This window comes from Pleurodeles waltl, chromosome 4_1 (assembly GCF_031143425.1).
Source record: "Pleurodeles waltl isolate 20211129_DDA chromosome 4_1, aPleWal1.hap1.20221129, whole genome shotgun sequence".
NCBI lineage: Eukaryota > Metazoa > Chordata > Amphibia > Caudata > Salamandridae > Pleurodeles > Pleurodeles waltl.
In genome coordinates, this window is record NC_090442.1 from 426,224,681 (window position 1) to 426,248,087 (window position 23,407).

The 23,407-nt window shown below is 44.3% G+C and overlaps 1 protein-coding gene across 2 annotated transcripts in view; it reads left to right on the plus strand.

Annotated features, from left to right (window-relative positions):
• Window positions 1-23,407, plus strand: part of CD36 (CD36 molecule (CD36 blood group)) — a 574,756-nt gene that overhangs the window by 391,760 nt on the left and 159,589 nt on the right. For both annotated transcript variants that reach the window (XM_069228678.1, XM_069228679.1), the window contains exon 8: window positions 16,607-16,794. In XM_069228678.1, coding sequence (XP_069084779.1) covers window positions 16,607-16,794 — 188 coding nt within the window. The remainder of the gene's footprint in view (window positions 1-16,606; window positions 16,795-23,407) is intronic.

A 23,407-nucleotide genomic window follows, 5' to 3' on the forward strand; every position in this document is an offset into this window, starting at 1 on the left:
ATCGTATCCGAGAAGGGCTCCACGGACGTCGGATCAAGATCCAGGTTTACCCCGGTCGAAGGATTTTCATCTCGAAAAAACAACTAAGTCCGAAGGTAAAAGTCTCCACCGAGGAAACCCACATCGCGTATCCGGACAAGGGCTCCAGGAGGTCGGATTCAACTGGCAGGTTCGTCCCGGTGAAGAAAAACTTCAAAATAAAGACTAAGTCAGAAGGTAACTTTTTAACCGAGGCCTCCCGCGACTTGTAGCCGAGCAGGGCTCCATCGCGGTCGGCCTGAAACTTTGACTTTGCCCCGGTCCTGGTGCAACCAGATGACCCGATTGGCGCTTTTTGTTTCTAAGCGCTAGAAAAATAATAATTCTTTAAAAATTCATATCTCCGGTTCCCCTGAACCGATTTTAATCGTTTTTGGGTCATTTTAAAGATAAAAATATAAACTATTTTTATAAATTGGTTTTGGATTTTTAAACTGTTTCCTGTGTTTTATTTAATTACTGTTTTGTGATATTTGAATGCTTTACACACTGTCTCCTAAGTTAAGCCTTGACGCTCGTTGCCAAGCTACCAAAGGTTGAGCTGGGGTTAATTTACTGAGACCTAACTGGACCTAAGTGGAGGTTAGTGGCTTGTTGCTAGGTGTAGGTATCTACCTGCCCTTACCAATAACCCATTTTACAACACACAGTTACTATGACCATAAATAACTATTTTGCACACACATGAACAGCATGCCAAAAAAGTAGTGTTGTCTCATATCTAGCAGCTAAGGTGGTGTAGCACAAGTACACATGTGGGCTATGGCAATTAAGAGACACTCCTGGAGAGATAATTGATCAGGGGACTCCAAATTGTTTCTCGTTTTATAATTGTCTGTGATCACATATGACTATCTTTCCATTGCCAACGTGTTCCAAAGTCTGAGAAACCATAGCGAAATAGGGGGCATTTCCAGCCTCTTTCAGTATGGTTCCTGTGTAGATTCAGCAGCTCCCAGGCAGTTTCACGTGATGAGCGGATGGAGATGGTTTGATAAGTAAATGTAAGAGTGTAGGCTTAAGAGAATTAATTTTTAGGTGGTAGGATATCCCAGTCGTGCTCTCATATGTGCTAGTATTTCAGTCCAGAATAAACTATTATGTGGACAATCCCACAAGATGTGCCCAAAAATCTCCCAACATTCTACAGACTCTCCAACATAGTGGCTGGAAGGTAGGCAAAATGATGCAAGTTTTGACAGATACACATACTATTCAAATATACCTTTGTAATGTGCTTCCCTTCCTGCCCTAGAGCAGGAATACATTTATATATTTTGCCAATGCCCCACCCACTGATTATCTAAGATGATCATACCCAAGATGGTGCTGTATATGAAGATGGGTGGTGACATTGATTCCATTAAAATACCAAACAGAATATTAAACAGCATTTTGAGTTTCAGCTTCCTGTACACATTTTTCAATCAAGGCGAGATCTCCAATGGTGGCTTGTTTAATTTGAGGCTGGAGCAACTAGTTGTGCAGTTGCAATTAATGAAAGCACTCTTTCTCATCTCAATGGAATTTAATCTTAGAAGCCTCACATGTTAAGATCTCTGACTCCTAAAACATGGCAGGCATGACTAGACATTCACCCTTTTCCTAATCAAAGAAGGGGCGCACTGTGAGCGTGGGTGTAAAGGCTGGATTGTAGTGTATGGGCATGTGGGCAATCAAAAGGTGGTCAATTGTGATTTCCTAATAACTGCCTCACACCGCAAGAGTGGTTTTCATAGATGCGCTAAGGTATGTTTTGCTTGATCTATCATGTTTCGGTTTCCAAAGCAAGGCCCAGATATAGCACGCCACCACTGCGCTGTACATATGGGGCCAATGTTTGCCAGTTTCTTTAACCCCTCCTCTGCCAGGTCTTTTTCCCCTCAGATGCCAGGCCTTTTTTTGGCTATTTAGGACAGTTCGCTATTAGGCCTCATAACCTTTTGTCCACACAAGCTACCTATGCCAAATTTGTGTCCTTTTTTCCAACATCCTAGGGATTCTAGAGGTACCCAGAGTTTGTGGGTTCCCCTGGAGGAGACCAAGAAATTAGCCAAAATACAGCGAAAATGTCATTTTGAAAACAAAAAATGGGAAAAAAGGGCTGAAGGAGAAGGCCTGTGGTTTCTTCCCAGAAAATGGCATCAACAAAGGGTTTGTGTTGCTAAAATCACCACCTGCCCAGCTTTCAGGAGCAGGCAGACTTGAATCAGAAAACCACATTTTTCAACATAATTTTGTCATTTTACTGGAACATACACCATTTTTACTATTTTTGTGCTTTTAGCCTCCTTCCAGTTAGTGACAGAAGTGGGTGCGAAACTAATGCTGGATCCTGGAAAACTTAACATTTCTGAAAGGTAGATAAAGTTCAGAATTCAGCAAGGGGTCATTTTTTTAGATCCTACAAGGCTTTCCTACAGAAAATAACAGCTAAAATAAAACAATATTGAATGAATGTTTTACTCAGTACCCTTTTACTGCCATGTCAGATTTTCAAAGCTATATACCATTACGTCTGCTGGGCTCTTCTGGTTGTGGGGATATATAGGGCTTGTAGGTTCATCAAGACCCCTAGGTACCCAGAACCAATAAAGGAGCTGCACCTTGCAATGGGTTTTCATTGTATACTGGGTATGCAGCAATTCATTTGGTGAAATATAAAGAGTGAAAAATAGGTATCAAGGAAACCTTTGTGTTTCCGAAATGGGCACAAGATAAGGTGTTGAGAAGCAGTGGTTATTTGCACATCTCCGAATTCCAGGGTCCCACATACTAGCATGTGAATTACAAGGCTTTTTTCAAATAGATGTCTTTTTTACACACTGTCTTACATTTGGAACGGAAAAATGTTGAGGGAGACAAGGGGCAATAACACTTGTTCTTCTATCCTGTGTTCCCCCACGTCTCCCGACAAAAATGGTACCTCACTTGTGTGGGTAGTCCTAATGCCCGCGACAGGAAACGCAACATGGACACATCACATTTTTACATTGAAATCTGATGTGTTTTTTAGAAAGTGCCTAGCTGTGGATTTAGGCCTGTGGCTCAGCCGTCACCTAGGGACACCTACCAAACCTATGCATTTTTGAAAACTAGATACCTAGGGGAATCCAGGATGGGGTGACTTGTGGGGCTCTCAGCAGGTTCTGTTACACAGAATCCTTTTCAAACCTCAAAATTTGGTCAAAAAAACACTTTTTCCTCACATTTCGGTGACAGAAAGTTCTGGAATCTGAGAGGAACCACAATTTCCTTCCACCCAGCATTCACCCAAGTCTCCCAATACAAATGGTACCTCACATGTGTGAGTAGGCCTAGTGCCCACAACAGGAAAGGCCCCAAAACACAATGTGGACACATCACATTTTCCCAATGAAAATAGAACTGTTGTTTTGCAAAGTACCTAGCTGTGGATTTTGGCCTCCAGCTCAGCCGGCACCTAGGGAAACCTACCAAACCTGTGCATTTGTTAAAACTAGACCCCTAGGGGAATCCAAGATGGGGTGACTTATGGGGCTCTCACCAGGTTTGGTTACCCAGAAGTCTTTGCAAACCTCAAAATGTGGCCAAAAAACACCTTTTCCTCACATTTCGGTGAAAGAAAGGTCTTGAATCTAAGAGGAGACACAAATTTCCTTCCACCCAGCATTTCCCCCAAATCCCCCAATAAAAATGGTACCTCACTTGTGTGGGTAGGCCTTGTACCCGCAAAAGGAAATGCCCTAAAACACTATGTGGATACATCAAAATTATCAAAAACAAGCCTATTGGTTTTTGCAGGGAGGGGCACCTGGGTTTGTGGTCCTATGTTCAGCACCCATATAAGAAAACCTACCAAAATCAAACATTTCTGAAAACTAGACACCTGAGGGAGTCCAGGAAGGTGTGACTTGCGGGGATCCCCCAATGTTTTCCTACCCAGAATCCTCAGCAAAACTCAAATTTAGCTAAATAAATTGAATTTTTACCACATTTCTGTGTGGGATCACCACACCAGGACATATTTCCTACCACCCAACGTTACCCTCAGTCTCCCAGTAAAAATGATACCTCGCTTGTGTAGGTGGGCCAAATGCATGTGACAGGGAAGAGCCAAAATCATGTTGAAATTGAGGAGGAACCAAAGCGGATCCAAAAAGGTAGTTTGAAAAAAAACATTTTAAGGCTGACAAGTGGGGCAGAATGTTTCTCGGTATAGATGAGACAATGCTGGGTGATAGGAATTTTGTGGATTCCTACAGATTCTGGAAGGTTCCATCACAAAAATGTGGGAAAAATGTGTTTTTTCCAGCAAAGTTGAAGCTTTGCAGGGCATTGTGGATATGAAAATGGTGCGGGGTGCATGTGAGGCACACCACCCTGGAATCACCCAGATGTTTAGTTTTCAGATGTGTTTAGGTTTTGTGGATTTTTCTACATGACAGCGTCACAAAGTCCAAAAAGTGCAGCCCTTAATATTCTAAGTGGGACAATTTTGAGAGTTAGACTAGCTCTTATGGCCCAAATGAAAAGCCAAAACGCTAAATAATCAAATGTCCTCTTGCTTGATGTGGGATAAGATGTTTTAGTGTGGGGGGGAGCTGAAAAACTGTTATCCCCTTCAGTTTGGGTGGGGGCAGAACGATGCCCATACTGGTTGGTAGCCACCCCCCAACTATTGTTTTTAAATTCCTTGGAATCTAGAAGGTTTTCTGCCCACCTGGGGAGTGAATTGGGGGTAAGTGCCCTATCTGCCCACCGGTTGGCAGAACAACTTTGGCCCCATTTATTTGGGGTGGGGGTTTGGCCATAACCCCACCCTCTTTTTTAGAAAAAAAATCTTCCCTGGTCTCTGGTGGGCTTCCTGCCCATCTTAGGGGCAGATGGGCCATCTGAAAATAGGGGATCTACCCCCAAGGGCGGCAGATATGGCCAACAGTAATGTACCCCCATGGGGAGTGACCCTTGCCCAAAGGGCTGCCCCCCTAAACAATACACACACCAATCCCTCGTGCCTAAGTGGTTTCTGCCCCCCCAGTGCTTAAGTGACATAAAATAAATTTGCCCCCCTAGGGGAGCGAGCGTTGCCTTCCCCTTCCATCCCTGCCCAGGGGAGGGGGGTGCTCCATAGCGGGATGTAATGGTTACATTCTCGGCACCCGAGCGGTGCAAATAGGGACGCAACTGTTACGTCCTGGGCACCCAAGGGGTTAAGAGACCAGTCGGTGATAACTTCCAGTTGAGCTGTCCTATAGTAGTAGTATTAAATCAGGGAGGGCAAGGCCTCCAGCTGCCTTAACTGTTCTTAATGTTTATATGAAAGTCTTGTGAACATCTTTTGCCACATTAATTCCATGATTAAGGGCCTGATTTCGATATTGGCGGGTGAGTTACTCCTTCTCAATAGTGATAAATATCATGTCCGCCAAAAACTAAGGGCCAGATGTAGGTAAGTATGGGATTGCGACTCGCAAATTGCGAGTCGGAGCGGCTCGCAATTTGCGAGTTGCAATCCCATATGCAGGATGGTGTCCCAGACACCATCGGTGAATCACAAGGGGGTCACAAAGACCCACCTCAGTAATATTAATGAGGTGGGTAGCAATTTGCGACCCCCTTGCGATTCCCTGGACTCACAGGGATAGTGGCCTGCTGGAGACAGCAGACCACCATATCTGTGACTGCTTTTTTAATAAAGCAGTTTTTTTTGTATTGCAGCCCATTTTCCTTAAAGGAAAACGAGTTGCAATACACTCGGGGAAAATGAAACCATTTGGTTTCATTTTTTCAGAGTGGGCAGTGGTCCATAGGACCACTGCCTGCTCTGAAAAAATATTTTTGGAGCCATTCACAAAGGGGAAGGGGTCCCCTGGGGACTCATTCACTTTTGCGAATGAGTTAGCACCCACTTCACATGGGTGCTAACTGCGAATTGCTGTGTGACTCGCAAATAGGAAGGGTAACACCCCTTCCTATTTGTGAGTCGCATTCCCATTTTGGGAATGTGCATCGCGATGTGCGTTTTGCATGGCGCAAACTGCGAATTTCACAGTTTGCGCCATGCAAAACGTTACCTACATCTGGCCCTAAATCCCATAGGATATAATGAGATTCAGATTTCGGCAGACAGGGAATCTGTCACTGTTGTAACAAAGTCACTTGTCCACCAATATCTAAATCAGGCCCTAAGTGCTGAAGGGGAATAAGTAATTCCCTCCAGACCAAAATGCACAGGGCCTATAACAGATTGGGCACCCTAAGTAGAATATTCATTTTAATTGAGTTTAATCTGCCCAGCCGGGAAAGATACAGTGGGGCCTGACACCGAGTGTCCCTGTGCAGCACATGTGGAAGTGAGGAAGATTTGCCTTCTGCAGGTCATTGAGATTAGGCACTGTATGAACTGGTAGCCAGATGATTGACATTGTATTCCTTGTAAAGGGAGATGGAGCTGTCAGTTCATTGATAATCAATCAATCATGTAATTTATAAAGCGTGCTACTCACCCGTCAGGGTCTCAAGGCGCTGGGGGGGGAGCTACTGGTCGAATAGCCATGTCTTGAGGCGTTTCCTGAAAGTTAGGAGGTCCCGGGTCTGGTGTAGGTGGAGCGGTAGGGAGTTCCAGGTCTTGGCGGGGAGGGGAGAGAAGGATCTTCCTCCAGCGGTGGTGCGGCAAATGCGGGGGACGGAGGCAAGAGCAAGGCTGGCGGAGCGGAGATCGCAGACGGGGGGGTGGAAGGTGAGTCCGTCATTGAGGTAGGCCGGACCTGTGTTGTGGAGGGCTTTGTGTGCATGGGTGAGTAGTTTGAAGGTAATCCTCTTCGATACAGGTAGCCAGTGTAGGTCTCTGAGGTGGGCAGAGATGTGGTTGCGGCGTGGGACGTTGAGGTGAGTCGGGCGGAGGCATTTTGGATACGTTGCATTTTCGTTTGTAGTTTGGCCGTGGTTCCTGCATAGAGTGCATTGCCGAAGTCCAGTCTGCTGCTGACTAGGGCATGGGTGACTGTCTTTCTGGTTTTGACGGGAATCCACTTGAAGATCTTGCGGAGCATGTGGAGGGTGTTGTAAAAGGAAGAGGAGACTGCGTTGACCTGCTGAGTAATGCTGAGGGCTGAGTCCAGGATGATTCCCAGGTTCCGTACTTGGGTGGTGGGAGTGGGCACGGCTCCAAGGGAGGTAGGCCACCAGAAGTCATTCCAGGCGGAGGGGTTGCTGCTGAGGATGAGGATCTCTGTTTTGTCTGTGTTTAGGTTGAGGCGGCTTGATTCCATCCAGTTGGCGATGGTGTGAAGTCCATTGTGGAGGTTGCTTCTTGCAGTTGTGGGGTCTTTCGTGAGGGAGATGATCAGCTGGGTGTCGTCTGCATAGGATACTATGTTGATGTGATGGGATCATGTGATGTTGGCGAGAGGAGCCATGTCAACGTTGAAAAGTGTTGGGCTGAGGAAGGATCCCAGGGGGACGCCACAGATGGTTTTGGAGGATTCGGACAGGTAGGGCGGAAAGTGGACTCTCTGGGTTCTCCTGGAGAGGAAAGAAGAGATCCAGTCGAGGGCATTGCTGCGGATCCCGGCGTTGTGGAGGCGTGTTCAAAGGGTGTGGTGACAAACGGTGTTGAAGGCTGCAGAGAGGTCCAGGAGGATGAGCGCTGCGGTTTCGCCTTCATCGAGCATGGTCCTGATGTCATCTGTGGCAGCAATGAGTGCGGTCTCCGTGCTGTGGTTCTTGCGAAATCCGGATTGGGATGTATCGAGCGCTTTGCTGTCTTCCAGGAAGCGGGATAGTTGGCTGTTCATGCTTTTTTCAATGACCTTCGCTGGGAAGGGGAGGAGGGAGATGGGCCGGTAGTTTTTGGGGTCATCTGGGTCCGCTTTGTGTTTCTTCAATAGGGCGTTGACGTTGGCGTGTTTCCATATCTCCGGGAAGGTGGCTGTCTTTTTTAAGTTGTAGGGTATGGCAATTTTCAATGAAAATCATAGTCTGACATAAAGTTGTGAGATAATGTTTCTCAATCTTTTTACAAGAAGCTATGCAATGTTGCAGAAATTGATTTCAGCATACACAACATGCATCTTTCATTATCCTTTCTTTTACAATTGTATTTAAGACAAAGAATCATAAATTAATGGATGTCCTTGCAAAGACCTTTCCAACATCTTATCATTTGACTTGTCCCCAGAACAACCATTAGTTTTACAATGTTTCTTTATTGGCTTTTCGGAAGAGGCTTATACGAAAAGAATACCATGAATTGAGCGGTCTTAGTTCAACACCTGTACCAAAGAAATCTCTTTAATGTTGAGCAACACAGCACAATTACAACTAGTGGATAGGCACAAGACTTAAGCAATGCAAATGTCTAAGGCAGGGTACCGTATGAACCCTATCAATTAGAGGTATGACCACAAGACAAAGCTCATAGACCCGGTAGTAAACTAAGCATCAAACATGCTATTGCAGACGCGAATGCAGAAGCATTCGACCCCAACCAGTCTTCTAGCACCTAGGCAACTCCATATCCCAGGATGCTAATAGAAAATGGCACATAACATGACAGGTACCCAGACTAAATGACAAATATGACACAGCTCTGCAACATTACCAGCCCAACAGAAGGACTAACTAGAGCCATCCAGGAATCCTGGGTGAAACAGAGTAGGAGATATCAGAAGATCAGGCATGTATCCAACTAGGCAAACTTGAAAGGAAATGGGTTCTGGATGGGCGTTTAAGGGTTTCCATACTAGATCATAGAAAGACATCTGATTGTCATGGCTGTAAATGAAATGTTCACACTTGACTATCTTTGCCAGTTTGGTCAACTATTCTAGTTGGTGAGTAAAGTGGGCTTCCTGCTGTGCCATGAGGTGCAAATCTTTGCCACAGCCAGTGAGTTTGTGACCTCTCTTGAAGAGTGAAATGTGTCTGCAGCCAAGAAAATGAAAGATTTGAAGAAATGAATAGTTATGCAGCTAAGAAACTGAAATATTGAACATTAGAATAGTTATCAAGCTATGGTCACTGGGTATACTGTAACTTTGCCAGATTTACCAAAATGCACTGAAAGGGCTACTGAGTCATGTTTCTCTTGAAGCCCACAGCTGAAGGCTATTGTGAGTGCCAGTCCTGGTTTGAGTGCTGCCAAATGGAGGTTTCTGCTTTTTGTATAAAATGGTTCCCAGTCCAATAGCTCTGCACCAGAGGGTGATGACCCTTGCGGTAGCATGCTCTTTGATGAGCAGTTAAGAAAACACTGGTACTTCCAAAGTGATAATATTCCTGATTTGTACATATAAATCACCCCTAAGGTCTCCCCTAGGTGCCCCATGGGAGGGGTACCATATACCTATAAGCAGGAACATTATGAAAGATGTTTTATTTTACCTGGTGTGGAAAAAACTGCCCATTTCATGTTTCCCATTGCAGATACTTAGCCCCACAGGGTAACGTAATATTTCATGCAACTATAAATATTTCTAGAAAGGAGCTAAATGTGTCTTTTCAAGGACTCAAAAAATTGGTAAGGATAAATCCAACAACTTGCCCCTGTTGAGTAAGTTATAGGACTGTATTTTCTGTAAGCCAAAATCCAGCCTGCTAATGGCCTCTCCTGATTGGTCAGCCTGAACAGGATTATCCAGGCTGCTTTGATGAGGTCATAAGTAGCCTGCATAGAGCAGAGGGCACCTGGTGGGGGGAGCTCTGCAGCTGCAGGGCTCAGGTCAGAAAGAGGATGGTGTGAATCACAGTGGGCTTCAAAGAGAGCAGGACAACTAGAAACGCCAGCCAGGCCTACCCCCTCTTTCTGTACCCCTCAGCCAGATGGCAGGCCCACGAAAGGACTTTGCAAAAGATCTGGAGGGGGAGTGTTAATGGAAGTGAGCCACACCAGTAGGTTGTTTAACCAGGTCCTATTCTGCTGGAGAGAAATCCTCCATCTTGAATTTTAAAGTGCAATGCTTTGTAGGACAAGAACATTCTACACTTTGGTTCAAGCTGTCATGCTTTTGGGTGGCGCCCTGTAACTCATTGGACAGGGCTGCCTCCCTGCTTGTCCCCCCAGATCATAAAATGAATATCTGAGAGCTCACTACCAACTCAGATCTGCTGCTTGAAATCACAAGGAGAAGAAGGACTGCCCTGCAGGAACCCTAATCTGCACCCCAAAGGACTACAATCTGAAGAACGGCTGCCATAGCACACTGGAACTACAGCCCCAAGGATTTTGCCTTACTTTTAAAGGGCTAAGGAGTGGACGCCCTGAAAGCAGCAGGGTAACATAGCTTCCTTGCACCAATTTCCACAAGAAATCCCCAGCCTGGAGTGTGTCCAGTGGACTTTTAAGGATTTGGCCAGGTACATTGTGGAAATTGTGGTCCCAAACTCCCAAGGACCATCTAAGTACTGCTACACCCTTGAATATGTGTTTTGGACACTTTGAGACCCAAAAGAGGATTTCTCAAAGGAGATTCAGAAGTTTTGAGAAGACTGGAGAAGTTTTGTAAAAAAGCTCCTTAAGGTGTTTGACCCATCGCGAGAGTCAAGCCACTGCTGACGTACCGCAACTCAGCCTAATTTTACATTCATCCTGCTCAAACCCTGGAGCTTTTCCTCATCATCAAGATTTCCACGATTTGACCACGACCTCACATAAAACTAAGACGACGATGTTGCATCTGATCCCAGCCTGACAAGGAGCATCGCCTGAAGACAAAAGCTACTGGAAAATAACTAAGTCCAAAGGTGGAATTTTAACCGCAGCCTCCCGCTCAGTGTATCTGAGCAGGGCTCCATTGCAGTCGGCCTCAACTTGTGACCTGGTTCAGTGCAACCAGATGTGACCAGTTGGCGCTACTGGCTTTTAAGCACTGGAAAGCAAATTTTTTATTTAGTCTTTACAAATTCATATCTCCGGCTCCCTATATTTGATTTTTGTCCTTTTGGGGCCATGTTAAAGATAACATTATTTCCTATGTTTATAAATTGGTGTGGGATTTTTGTTTTGTGTTGTGTCTTACTTATTTATTGTATTGGTATATTTAAATGCTTTACATACCGGTCTCCAAAGTTGAGCCTGCCTACTCGCTGCCAGCTACCAGGGTTGAGCCAGGGGCCAGTGTACTGAGACCTTGGCTGGACCTTACATTGTGTTGGTCACCTTATTACCAGTGGTAGGTGTATACTTACCCCTACTAATAATCCACCTTCTAACAAATGGGGCTTAACCGCTTCCATGTGTCAGACGGCGGGGAGCCATCCGACGCTACAGTGCTCATGTGTGTCCGATGGTACCCAGCCATCCTCGCAAATGGCACTGGAAATCCCTCTGGTGTGTGCACCAGAGGTATTCTCTTCTGAAAGAAAAAGACTCTGGGGGTGGGGAAAAGCTTCCCCCTCTCCTGAGGCTGTTTATTTTAGTTTCAGTGAAATAACAATCAGCGTGCGTGGCCCCCTGACATCATTTCACTGAAACCAATAGTGAAATTCAGTTTCTCTGTATCAGTGCTCATGGGGCTATCTCAGACCCCTAAGCACCAACAAGACGTGAGAGGTATAATTGGAAAGGGGAGTCTCTACTTTTCAATGCTACCCTTCCCAAAGCAGGAATCCACCCACTAGGCACCCAGAGGGAGCGAGTGGACCCCAGGCAAGAGGGCTACCCAAAATGAGCATGCCAATACCCCCACCCACTAAAAACAAATGGGAATAGCCTTTTTGCTCCCCTGGAAGGAAGATGGGGGTTTGTATCCCTGATCTGCCACCTCTTAGGGGGGGCACAAAGCCCACTAGGCACCAGGGAATCAACCTTTTTTGCCTCTTTTTATGACATAGGGATGGGGGCTGCCCAAAATGGGTATATCAATGCCATCACCCACAAAAACAAATGGGAACAGACTTTCTGCCCCCCCGGTGGGCAGATGGGGGTATTACCTGTGGTCAACACCCCCTCGGGGGGAGCAAAACGCCCATTGGCACCAGGGATTACTTTCTTTTTCATAAAAGCAAGGGGTGTGGGCTGCCCAGAATGGGGATGGCAAGGCCACACTAAACAATGGGCACTGTCTTTCTGCCTCCCCCTGGGGGGTAGATGAGGTAATTATCCCCATCTGCCACCAGGGGGCAGAAAGCCCACTTGAAGTCATGGATTTTATTTATTTTTTCAAAATAGTGTTGTGGGGCTGCCCACCATGGGCATTGACATTCTCCCACCCCTAATAAATGAGGACACAGTCTTTCTGCCCCCCCCCCGCCCGGGGCAGATTAAGTAATTACCCTGGATCAGCCCCCCTGGGGAGGCAGACAGTTCACTAGACGCCAGGGAATTTAAAAAAAATGGAGGGGTGGGAGCTGCCTACCACCATGGTTATGCCCTCAACTGAACTGAAGAGAGGAAACAGTCTTTCTGCTCCCCCTGCAAACTAAAGCTTCTCATCCCAATAGCAAGCAAGGGGACATTTGACTTTTTTGGGTGTTGATTTTACATATGGATCAGGAGAACTTTTCTGGCTCCTAATGTCATCCCACTTGCAACGGTGAATGACTGCACTTTTTGGGGTTGGGTAGACTGCCACCTGGAAAACCTACCAGGCCCAGACACTTCTGAAAAGTAGACAGCTGGGGGAGTCCAGGGAGGTGTGATCAACATGCAACCCACGCCATTTCCTTGCCCACAATGCCCTGCAAACCTCCATCTTTACCTCAAGGCATGCATGGGGTGGTAGGGATTTTGTGGATTCTTGCATATTCCAGAATTTTCTATCACAGAAATGTAAGGAAAAGGCATGATTTCAGGAAAAGGTGGAGGATTGCAGGGCATTGTGGGTAAATAAAAAGCCTAATGGAAAACATACAATTCACGCCATCCTGGATTCCCCAAGGTTTCTACTTTTCAAAAATGTACAGGTGGCTAGTTTTCTCTAGGTGCTGGCTGAGCTAGCATCCAAAATCTATAGCTACCCACATCAGAAAAAGATGTTTTCTGTGGAAAAATGCATTGTGTATGTGTTGTTGGCTGTTTCCTGTCCATTGTGGGCACTCGGTCTACCCACGCTAGTGAGGTACCATTTATATTAGTAGACTTCGGGGAATGCTGGGTGTAAGGAAGTTTGTGGCTCCGCACAGATTCCAAAACTTTACATCACAGAAATGTGAGGAAAATGTGTTTTTTAGTCAATGTTTGTGGTTTGCAGAGAATTCTTGGTAAAGAAACGTGGGAGAGTAACACAAGTCAGCCCAGCCTGGATACCCTTAGGTTCGAGTTTTTAAAAATGTACAAGTTTGCTATGTTTTACAAGGTGCTGGCTTAACTAGAGTGAAAAAAAAGAGCTACACACATCAGAAAAAAGGGTCAGTTTTAGGTGGAAAAATGCGTTGCGTCCATGTTGCATCTTAGGCTGTTTCCTGACATGGGAACTAGGTCTACCCACATAAGCTAAGGACCATTTATATTAGGAGACTTGGTGGGATGCCAGTTAAAAGGACGTGTGTGGCTTCCCACAGATTCTAGAACTTTCCATCACAGAAATCTGAGGAAAATATGTTTTTAAGTCAGTTTTTGAGGTTTTCAGGGAATTCTGGGTAAAAGAAAGTGTGGGGAGACTCAAGTTAGCCCACCCTGGATACCCCTAGGTATCTAGTTTTCAAAAATGTACAGGTTGGCTAGGTTTCTCAAGGTGCCAGCTGAGCTAGGGTCCAAATTCAAGAGCTACCCACATCAGAAAAAGAGGGTCAGTTTTCCGTGGAAAAATGTGCTGCATCCATTTTGTGTTTTGGGCTGTTTGCTATCGCGGGCACTAGATATACTTACACAAGTGAGGTACCATTTTCATCAGGAGACGTGGGAAAATGCAAAGTGAAAGGAGGTTTGTGGCTCCTTGCAGATTCCAGAACCTTTTATCACAGAAGGAAAATGTGTTTTTTTCAGTCAAGGTTTGCGGTTTGCAAGGGATTCTGGGTAAAAAAAATGTGGTGCGTGTACCCCAATTCAGCCCACCCTGGATACCTCTTGGTAGCTGGTTTTAAAAAATGTATGGGTTGGCTATGTTTCTCTAGGTGCCAGCTGAGTTAGGGTCCAAATACTAGAGATACCCACATTGGAAAAAGGTGGTCAGTTTTCTGTGGAAAAATGTGAGGCGTCCATGTTGAGTTTTGGGCCATTTCTTGTTGTGGATGCTAGGCCTACCCACATTTGTGAGGTATCATTTTGATCAGGAGAATTGTAGGAGCACAGAACAGTAGCATGTGTTATTACCAATTGGATTGCACTGCATTTATGCCTTTCAAATATAAGCCAGTGCATAAGAAAGATGACATTTTGAAAAATATCCTCCAAATCATATCATAGTATGGGTACCCACAAATTCAGAGATGTTGAAATAACCACTGCTACTAAACTCTATATCTTGTGCCCATTTCAGAAATGCATACATTTTCCTTGATACACATTTTTTACTGTGCCTATTTTGCGATAATATTTGCTCTATTCTCAGTACTCAATAAAAAACCTTTCTGTGGTGCAGCTCAGTTGTTTTCTCTGGGTACCTTGGATTCTTGGCGAATCTACAAATCCTATACATCCCAACAATCAGAAGAGTCTAGTCGGTGTAATGGTGTATTGCTTTTGTCAATCGGTCATTGTGACAAAAAGTTACTGATGAAAATGTTGTCAGAATGGCTGCTTTTTACTACTCATTTTCATTTTTTATTATTTCAACAGTTATTTTCCTTGGGAATCCTTAAAGGATCTACATCTACTCCTGTCTGAATTTGTAATTTTGTTTTACTTTTCAGAAATCTGTAGCTTTTCTGCATCACCCTGGTTTCCATCACATTCTGAAAGTAGGTTGAGAACACAAACATAGTGAAAATAGGTTTCCTCTCAGAAAAATGCCAAAACTGTGATACAAAATTAGGATTTTTTATTCAGCTCTGAATGTTCCTGGGAGGAAGATGGTGACTTTAGTACAGGAAACCGTCCATGGATGCCATTTTTAGTGGAAAGAAAACTGGAACAGTTTTCCCCTTTTTGTTTACAAAAACTCAAAACGTTGCAACATATTGCCTATGTTCTCGGTCCCTCAAGGGGGAACCTACAGTCCCTGGGTATCTTTAGAATTCCCTGGATGTTGGAAAAAAAGGATACAAGTTTGGTGTGGGTAGCTTATGTGGACAAAACGTTATGGAGGCCTAAGCACAAACTACCCCAGTTAACCAAAAAAGGGTCAACAATGGGGGTGGAGGGAGTTGGACCAGCAGCGAAAGGGCTAGCGGGTGGGAAAATTACATCAAGTAAAACTGTGTGTAATAAAATTGCACACAGTAAAATTGTCACTGCAGGAGCAAATATTCAGAGTTAAGACAACAAATACTTTTTACAATTGCAGACAGTAAAATCAGGTGTAATTTTACCAGATTACGATTTACAATTTAACATGTAACCAATTCTGTAGAGTGGGCTTTCAGCAGCCCTTTACTCATGATCGGTCTCACTGCCCTGCTTCTTATTCAATACCTTTCTTTCCTGTTCTTTCGTTTATCATGCCTAATGAACATTTTAGTCTCAGTGCATTTTGAGCTGATGCCATTTGTCTTTCCACTACTTATATTAGTCCCTGCATTGCAGTGTATTTGAGGTACTATTTGTTCTCCATTTCTATCTCTCCCTGCACCCTGTTATCTCCTCCAGCCCCTCTTTGTATTAAAGCCTATTGTCCCCCGGGGTGCCTTGTGCTCTTGGTGATGTTCACCCCGATCGTGAGTGGCAGCCATCTTAAAATTTGTTTTCAACCATTCCAAGTTGGCTGACTATGCATACGCCTGTACACATGTGCACGGCAAGTATCATGACTAAATGTTCTTATACTTTAAGAAAATGCACTCAAAGCTGGTGCTACATCTGAAAGTTTCGACTGCATGGTGGAAAACATAAGAAAGATCATTCAAAGATTGCTGCCACAGATGTGTGTATCTGCTCTGACCATCTAGAAGAGAAAACCTTGAGCAAAATTAATAGGTTTCATTGGAGGGATCTATGGGCTTAGCCAATGCTTGTTTTAATAGTGTATCAGTAACAGAGGGGGATTTTTGATCATCAGACCCAGGGAAGCAAACATTTTTTATTTTTTTCACTAAAACAAGCTAAAGCTGTCTCTAAGCCAAAACTAAAAATGCATTTGCTACTAAGACAGCCCATGTGTTAGTGCTTCCGACAATGATCTTCAAAATCTGTATTCTAAGCAGTTATGAACCATTTCATAGATTAATATTTACTCTGCATTGCTCTAAACCAGAATGTAGACACTATTTGTCAAGTAACGAAGGTAATTTTGCAGAGTGGGTTAATTTGTGCACGGTTTAGGTGTAGTGTTTTCACCAATCTATAATGGCATCTGTTAATTATATTTTAATTCGCTGGGCTTACACCACAAATAGTAATGTGCGTCTTTTAGAGTTCGGGTAACCTTACTGTGGGCGAGCTGTTGCATGGCAAGAAAGGTGTGTACTTGGTCACTTAGCCTGACAGGCAAATGAAATAACGGTTGTTCTAAAGTTTTTTTTTATATTGCTTTTATCTCTCTCTTTGCAGATCGCTTTATGCTGAATATGAATCTACTCGGAACCTGAAGGGGATTCCTACCTATCACTTTACACTTCCCAGCTCAGCATTTGCCTCTCCTTTGGTAAACCCAGACAATGAATGTTACTGCACGGAAAAGGAGATTTCCATGAACTGTAGCGCAGAAGGAGTGCTAGACATCAGTGGGTGCCAAGACAGTAAGTTGCTCTCAGTAAACAGTTGGAAGTTTCTATAATTGCAGACAAGTAAGGTTTTCCACAAACCCTTAGCTAGAAACAATGCTAGCCTGTAGGTTCAACTGTAGTAATAAAAACACGATACAAATGTGGTTGTTTTTGCTAACACAGAAAATGTGTACACATTACTCATTCAATTAGCTCAGAGATTCAATAGATTTTTTGTCTGCTTGACCTATACAAACTAGGGAAGTTTAGGAATAATATTCTTGCTCACTATCTTGGCTTTTGTATGACAAACGAGCCACATGGAAACCAATTCATCATGATTACAAGGGTAGCAAAAGATCCATCATGGAATTTTGATTTCAGTGACATGACTGGTTTGACTCCTTGACCACGTAATGGTACCCGCTGTCTTCCTTATCTGTCCCTTACTGACATCCTTGGAGCTGGAACCCCCATACTAGTGCAAGCCCAGCCTATGCATATGTTTTCCCATAGTCCAGGGACATTTCTGAAGATATGGACCATTAATTGTTCTGTATCATGAGCATATAAGAATGGTCTTCTTTCCCTATGTATTCAAATATGGTGCCAAACAGATGTGACCACTGTCATAATATTTATGGGGTCACTGAGATGAATAGTGGGAGTCCCACTGGCCTACCAGATCAGCAGAGGCCAGGGCACCCATTTTTCTGGCATAACATGGTGTGTCATGCAGACGGGGATCTCTGTGCCTTCAGCGGAGTCAAGGGGCATAGGGTCTATACAGTGTCTTTGGTTCGGGGCCAATGGCAGCAAGCCATCCTGTTCATTTATTTCCCTTGGTGATGTGGAGGCTTTCCTGCTCCAGTGAGGTGGACTAATTGTTGGCTTGGTACCCAGTATGCCCCAAGGGAGAGAGAAATAATGTTTTGAATACAGGGAGGCTGAGGGCCCTCCAAACCAGGGGAAACAGTCAGAAAAGGTATTGGGTGAGGGATTGTCTGTCCTGGCTTTGGGCTGCACTTTAACCCCTGGGACCTGATAGTCTTTCTCCTTAAGGAACTGTCTGGTCTTTATCCTTAGGGACAGATTGGAGGGTTCTAAAGGGTGACTAAAGGCCACTGGACACCAGGGATTGCTTTCCAAAAATGGAATGGTGTAGAGTGTGGTCACATCATGGCATAGGGTCCCACTCTTGGGCACTAGAACTAGATACTTTTTTCTGTTTCCTTCGGGATGACACAATGAGGGGTTTGCCTACTTTCTGTTGGCACTATGCTAAAACTACATCCAAAGGCATTTTCTCTCACTTGCCATGGATTACTCAGGCTCTGGGTTCCATAGTGGCAGGAACCTGTGGCTGGTAGGGGCTGCACAATGCTAAGTCAGATTGACCTTCCATTCTATTCCCTTTAATTGTTTATCATGTCCCTGGTATGTGATGTCTAGTTGGTGACAGAATAAGGACAAACCTAACAATATGTCTCCAGTGGGAAAGAAAGACTGTTCAGCCTTCAGGGCTGCGGGTGTGGCCCAATTTCAGAAAAGGCTGGCTCCACCCAGTTCTTTAAAAAAAAAAAAAACATTTATCTCTGGTTTCCAGTGTGGCTTTTGCTCATCTGACATGGGAGGATTGGGAAGATTGTAGGTATGGGTTCATGTTCCCTTGTGGTCGAGAGATTAAAGGTAATCCCCCCGAATTGCCCTATTAGGGGTTCAGGCCGACTGACTAGGCTACAGAGGGTGTGACAATATTACAGGATGAGACAGAGCCCAACTCCATTCTTTGTTTTAAGAAACACCGTCTGTGGTGTCAAATAGGCTTTCTGTTCCCTCTGGAGAAGCAGATTAGGAATAAATCGACTTTTAACCCCTCCAAAGGGGGTAGAAAGACTGATATGGGCCCTTATTGGGAGGGAGCAATTGGCCAAGCCTGAGAGTGACTCCCCATTGCAAACATTTCTGATGTCAAGTGAGTGGATCTGGTTCCATTAAAAACAGGAGCATTTCCAATGGTTCCTCTCCACTTCAGATCAGTGTTTGAAGACTGGGCTGTGCCTCCAAGCACCAATGCAAATGAAATATGTCACTTTTTATGATCTAAGAGTGCATGGTGCACTGATCCTCATTAAATGGATTATCCTCTAAACAGGGAGATCTCATCTATGGAACCTTATGAGTTGAAAATGTGCTGGAAAGTGCTTCTATTTATTTTTAGAAATATTATATATATATTTTTATAAAGTTTTAATTGACAGTGCAAGCAGTAAATAAATTACAGCATCTAAAATATCAATGTTAGAAATATAGAAAATTAGATAGGGTATTCAATATTAAATAAACCTGGAGGACATCAGTTCAATATAGACGTCAGAAACGCTAAGGAATGTTCAGATACGTTATTAAGCAGTTCATTAAGCAGAAAGCAGTCAACACAAAAAATGGAATAGAGTATTAAATAGACATAAATTCATTATAGACATCAAAAACACTAAGCAATATATAGATGAAAATTAAGCTCAAAGCAACCAACATAGGCAGAGTAAACAACAGTCTCTAGTCTGACTCTAAACAATCTTTAAAGTTCCCCCAACTACGATGGTATTTCACCTTAGATCCTCTAGCTTTTGCTGACATTCCAGTTCGTACACTGCATTACCTTTTTCCACCACTTCTCATATTTTGACGTGAAAGCTGATTTCCAATTGCTCACAATAGTTAACCTACCAGTGAAACAACATAAAAGACCCGGTCGTACCTATGCCCAACAATGTCATCTTTGGAGTATGCATCACTCAAGAGATTTGTACGCACGATATTTGCCGCTCAAACGAGGACCAGCATGATGAGAGTTTAGAACAAGTAGCAAACATATGCACAGTATTGGCTGCTCCAGCTGAGCAGCGTGGACAACCGCACGCTCTGTTGTACCATTTGCTCAGTTTGGAGTGGCTGATATAAAAATCGAACAATGAACAATAAATCTGGCCTCTCAGCCTGGTGGGAGTAATGACCTTACAATACCATCCTAAAATGCAAGTGAGTATTTGCTTCTTGACCTCCTTGCCTAGGCTGTGGGTTCACTTATAAGCTCATATTCCTAGGTCATTTGAAAGAGACTCAGTAAGGCAACTATATATTTTTCGAGATACTTTGCCAAAACTAATTTGTCTTATCCCAAGCTGGGCCATTTCAGCTCCAGATTTATTAATGTTGTCACAGCTATTTATAATGTTCACAGAGCTCAGATCAGCATAAGTAAGGAGCTAACATCTTTTATCCCTCTCTCGCGTGGTACTGAACAAGGCTGCCTGCTCTCCCCTGCTCTCCATGCACTATATGTGGAGCTATGAATTAGCATTCTGCGTTGAAGTATTCCTAGCAATCCGCACATGATGCTTGCGTTCCCCTTGACAGTCTGTGCAGATGATATGTTGACATTCTCGCACTGCTCAGAACCTATTGTTCATTGTGTTGAACATTTAGCTTTAGAGTTTGGTCAAGTTTCAGGATATAGATGAAATACCTGTTGGACTTTTGCTTATGCAGGGTCATCCCCAGTCTTTTTGCCTCCTGCCTCATATTTTTTTCCGACCTGTTGCTGTTGGATTTTCAACTCTGAGCACTTTACCACTGCTAACCAGTGCTAAAGGGCATATGCTCTCCGTGTAAATTGTATGTAATTGGTTTATCCATGATTGGCATATTTGATTTATTAGTAAGTCCCTAGTAAGGCGCACTCGAGGTGCCAGGGCCTGTAAATCAAATGCTACTAGTGGGCCTGCAGCACTGGTTGTGCCACCCACATAAGTAGCTCTGTAATCATGTCTCAGACCTGCCACTGCAGTGTCTGTGTGTGTATTATTACACTGTAAATTCGACTTGGCAAGTGTACCCACTTGCCAGGCCTAAACCTTCCCTTTTCTTACATGTAAGGCACCCCTAAGGTAGGCCCTAGGTAGCCCCAAGGGTGGGGTGCAGTGTATGGATAAGGTAGGACATATAGTAATGTGATTTATATGTCCTGACAGTGAAATACTGCCAACTTCGTTTTTCACTGTTGCAAGGCCTGTCTCTCTCATAGGATAATATGGGGGCTACCTTTAAATATGATTAAAGTGTAGATTCCCCTAGAGAGTAAATGGACATGTGGAGTTTGGGGTCCCTGAACTCACAATAAAAAAATACATCTTTTAGTAAAGTTGATTTTAAGATTGTGCGTTTGAAAATGCCACTTTTAGAAAGTGAGCATTTTCTTGCTTAAACCATTATGTGACTCTGCCTTGTTTGTGGATTCCCTGTCTGGGTCCGTTTGACTGTTGGGTTGTTTTTGACCTCGCACTAGATAGTGACACAAAGGGGGCTCGGGTGTAACCTGCATTTCCTGATTAGCCATCTTTGCTAGGAGGAAGGGGTGGAGTGGTCACTCATCTGAAAGGACTGTGGCTGCCTCTGACAATGCCGGCTCCAACTCCCTGGTGTGTGTCTGAGGCCTTGCCTGGGCAAGGCAGGATTTCACAAGTAGGTGTGAGTCCCCTTTGAAGAAAGGTGACTTCAAAGACTAAAATGGGTATAAGAAGTGCACCCAAATCTACATACTTGAGAAACACTTCTGGAACCAAGAGGAACCTCTGCCTGGAGAAGAGCTGATAGCTGAGGAAGAAGTGCTGCCCTGCCTGTGACTGTTCTTTGTGGAGCTTTCCTGCAGTGCTGCTTCTGCCAGAGTAAGAGGGCAAAGACTGGACTTTGTGTGCCTTCCATCTTGTGAAGAAATCTCCAAGGGCTTGAGTTAGAGCTTGCCTCCTGTTGTTTGAAGTCTCAGGGACAGCAAAGACTTCTCTCTGCCAGCACCTGGAGTCTCTGGAGAGACTCCTGCCCCGACAAGTGGTGCCCTATCCAGTCCCTGGGCCCTTGAAAGGAAAGCTGGTGGAAATCTAAGGAAATCGGCTTCGGACGACTTCGGACCGACGCCGCTGCTGAATCCGGTAACGCTGCCTGCACCTGACGCTGTGACCTTCGCTGGAACGCGACGCTCTTCGCAGGCCCGACGCCGCAGCAGCCCCGTTGAAGTCCGCGACTCCGTGGAAGTCGCCGCACCACGTCGTGACCGACGCCGCTCGAAGTGCACGGATTCAACGTTTCGCACAGACGCCGCGTTTCCCGACTTCGCACATCGGCTTGTTTTCACTCTTCACCAAAGGTCCTGTACTTGGGGGTCTACACGACTCCGTGTCCGGTGCCGCTGGTGTCGGCTTGTTGGGAACGACTCCGTCACGACGCCGTGTTAACATCTCATCGAAGCATTTTTGTTTCTAAGCGCTATTTTCTGAGTTTAATCTTTAAAAATTCATAACTTGACTTGTGTATGTTGGATTTTTGTCGTTTTGGTCTTGTTTTGTTTAGATAAATATTTCCTATTTTTCTAAACTGGTGTTGTGTCATTTTGTAGTGATTTCATTGAGTTACTGTGTGTGTTGGTACAAATACTTTACACCTAGCACTCTGAGGTTAAGCCTACTGCTCTGCCAAGCTACCAATGGGGTAAGCAGGGGTTAGCTGAGGGTGATTCTCTTTTACCCTGACTAGGGTGAGGGTCCTTGCTTGAACAGGGGGTAACCTGACTGTCAACCAAAGACCCCATTTCTAACAATACCCATAAAGCACAACTTATTCTAGAAGGTGGAGCAAGCAGCCACGATCAGAGCCTGACACCTTGTGCTAGGTACCTGGGCATTATTCTACCACCTACCATCAAGCAACGTTATGAATACAACTATACTGCGCAGTTATGGCTGTTGCTGGATGAATGGATGCATTTACCGATCTCCCTAATTGGGCAAATTAACTTAATTAAAATGAGCATTCTGCCCAAAATCTTGCATCTTTTTCATACTTTATCTCTCTACGTTCCACACAGGTACTTAAAAATGTTAAATTCCGCATTGTTAAAATTTATTTGGAAAGGGAAGAAAAAGCGGAGATCTTTAAAAACCTGAACGCTTTCAATAATCGAAGGCTGATTGGCACTTCCCGACTGGTTCTTATATTATTGGGCTAGCATGATCAATTGCACTGGCATGATGTATGAACTCTATCTGGAGATCTGGCTCCATGTTATTTCATTTGTGAAGGATCCTAGTACTAGCCATTTCAAATTCCAATGCACAGTATTCTTTAAAAATGCAAGACTTTAGATCACTTCTGCTCGTGATAAAATCTGGAACAATATGAGGAGGTCTCTGAAAATTCCATCTCTCCATGCCTTCACTCCACTGATAGACAATCTGGACGTACCCGATTGCTTCACCTCTACTTATCTTGGCACTTGGCCATTGAGTGGTTAGGGGATCTTATGGATGACTTCAGAGAGAAATATATATTTGTGAAGGTATACTAAGGTACTATGGACAAAGCTAGCCACAATTTCACTTTAATTGGGTTCTCCAGTAAATTTCTGTGTTTTTTATGACATACTACACCCATCTTCTATAATTGCTGCTCCCTCTCAGAAGGCTGATCCTGCCTTTGGCTCATAGCAGCAGGAGTTGGATTGACGAATGCCCAGGCTCTGTTCTAAACATTCACAGAGAGAATCCCCAGGTGTTCACAGCCTTAGGTCTGCACAGTGTGTGTTAGCTGCTGG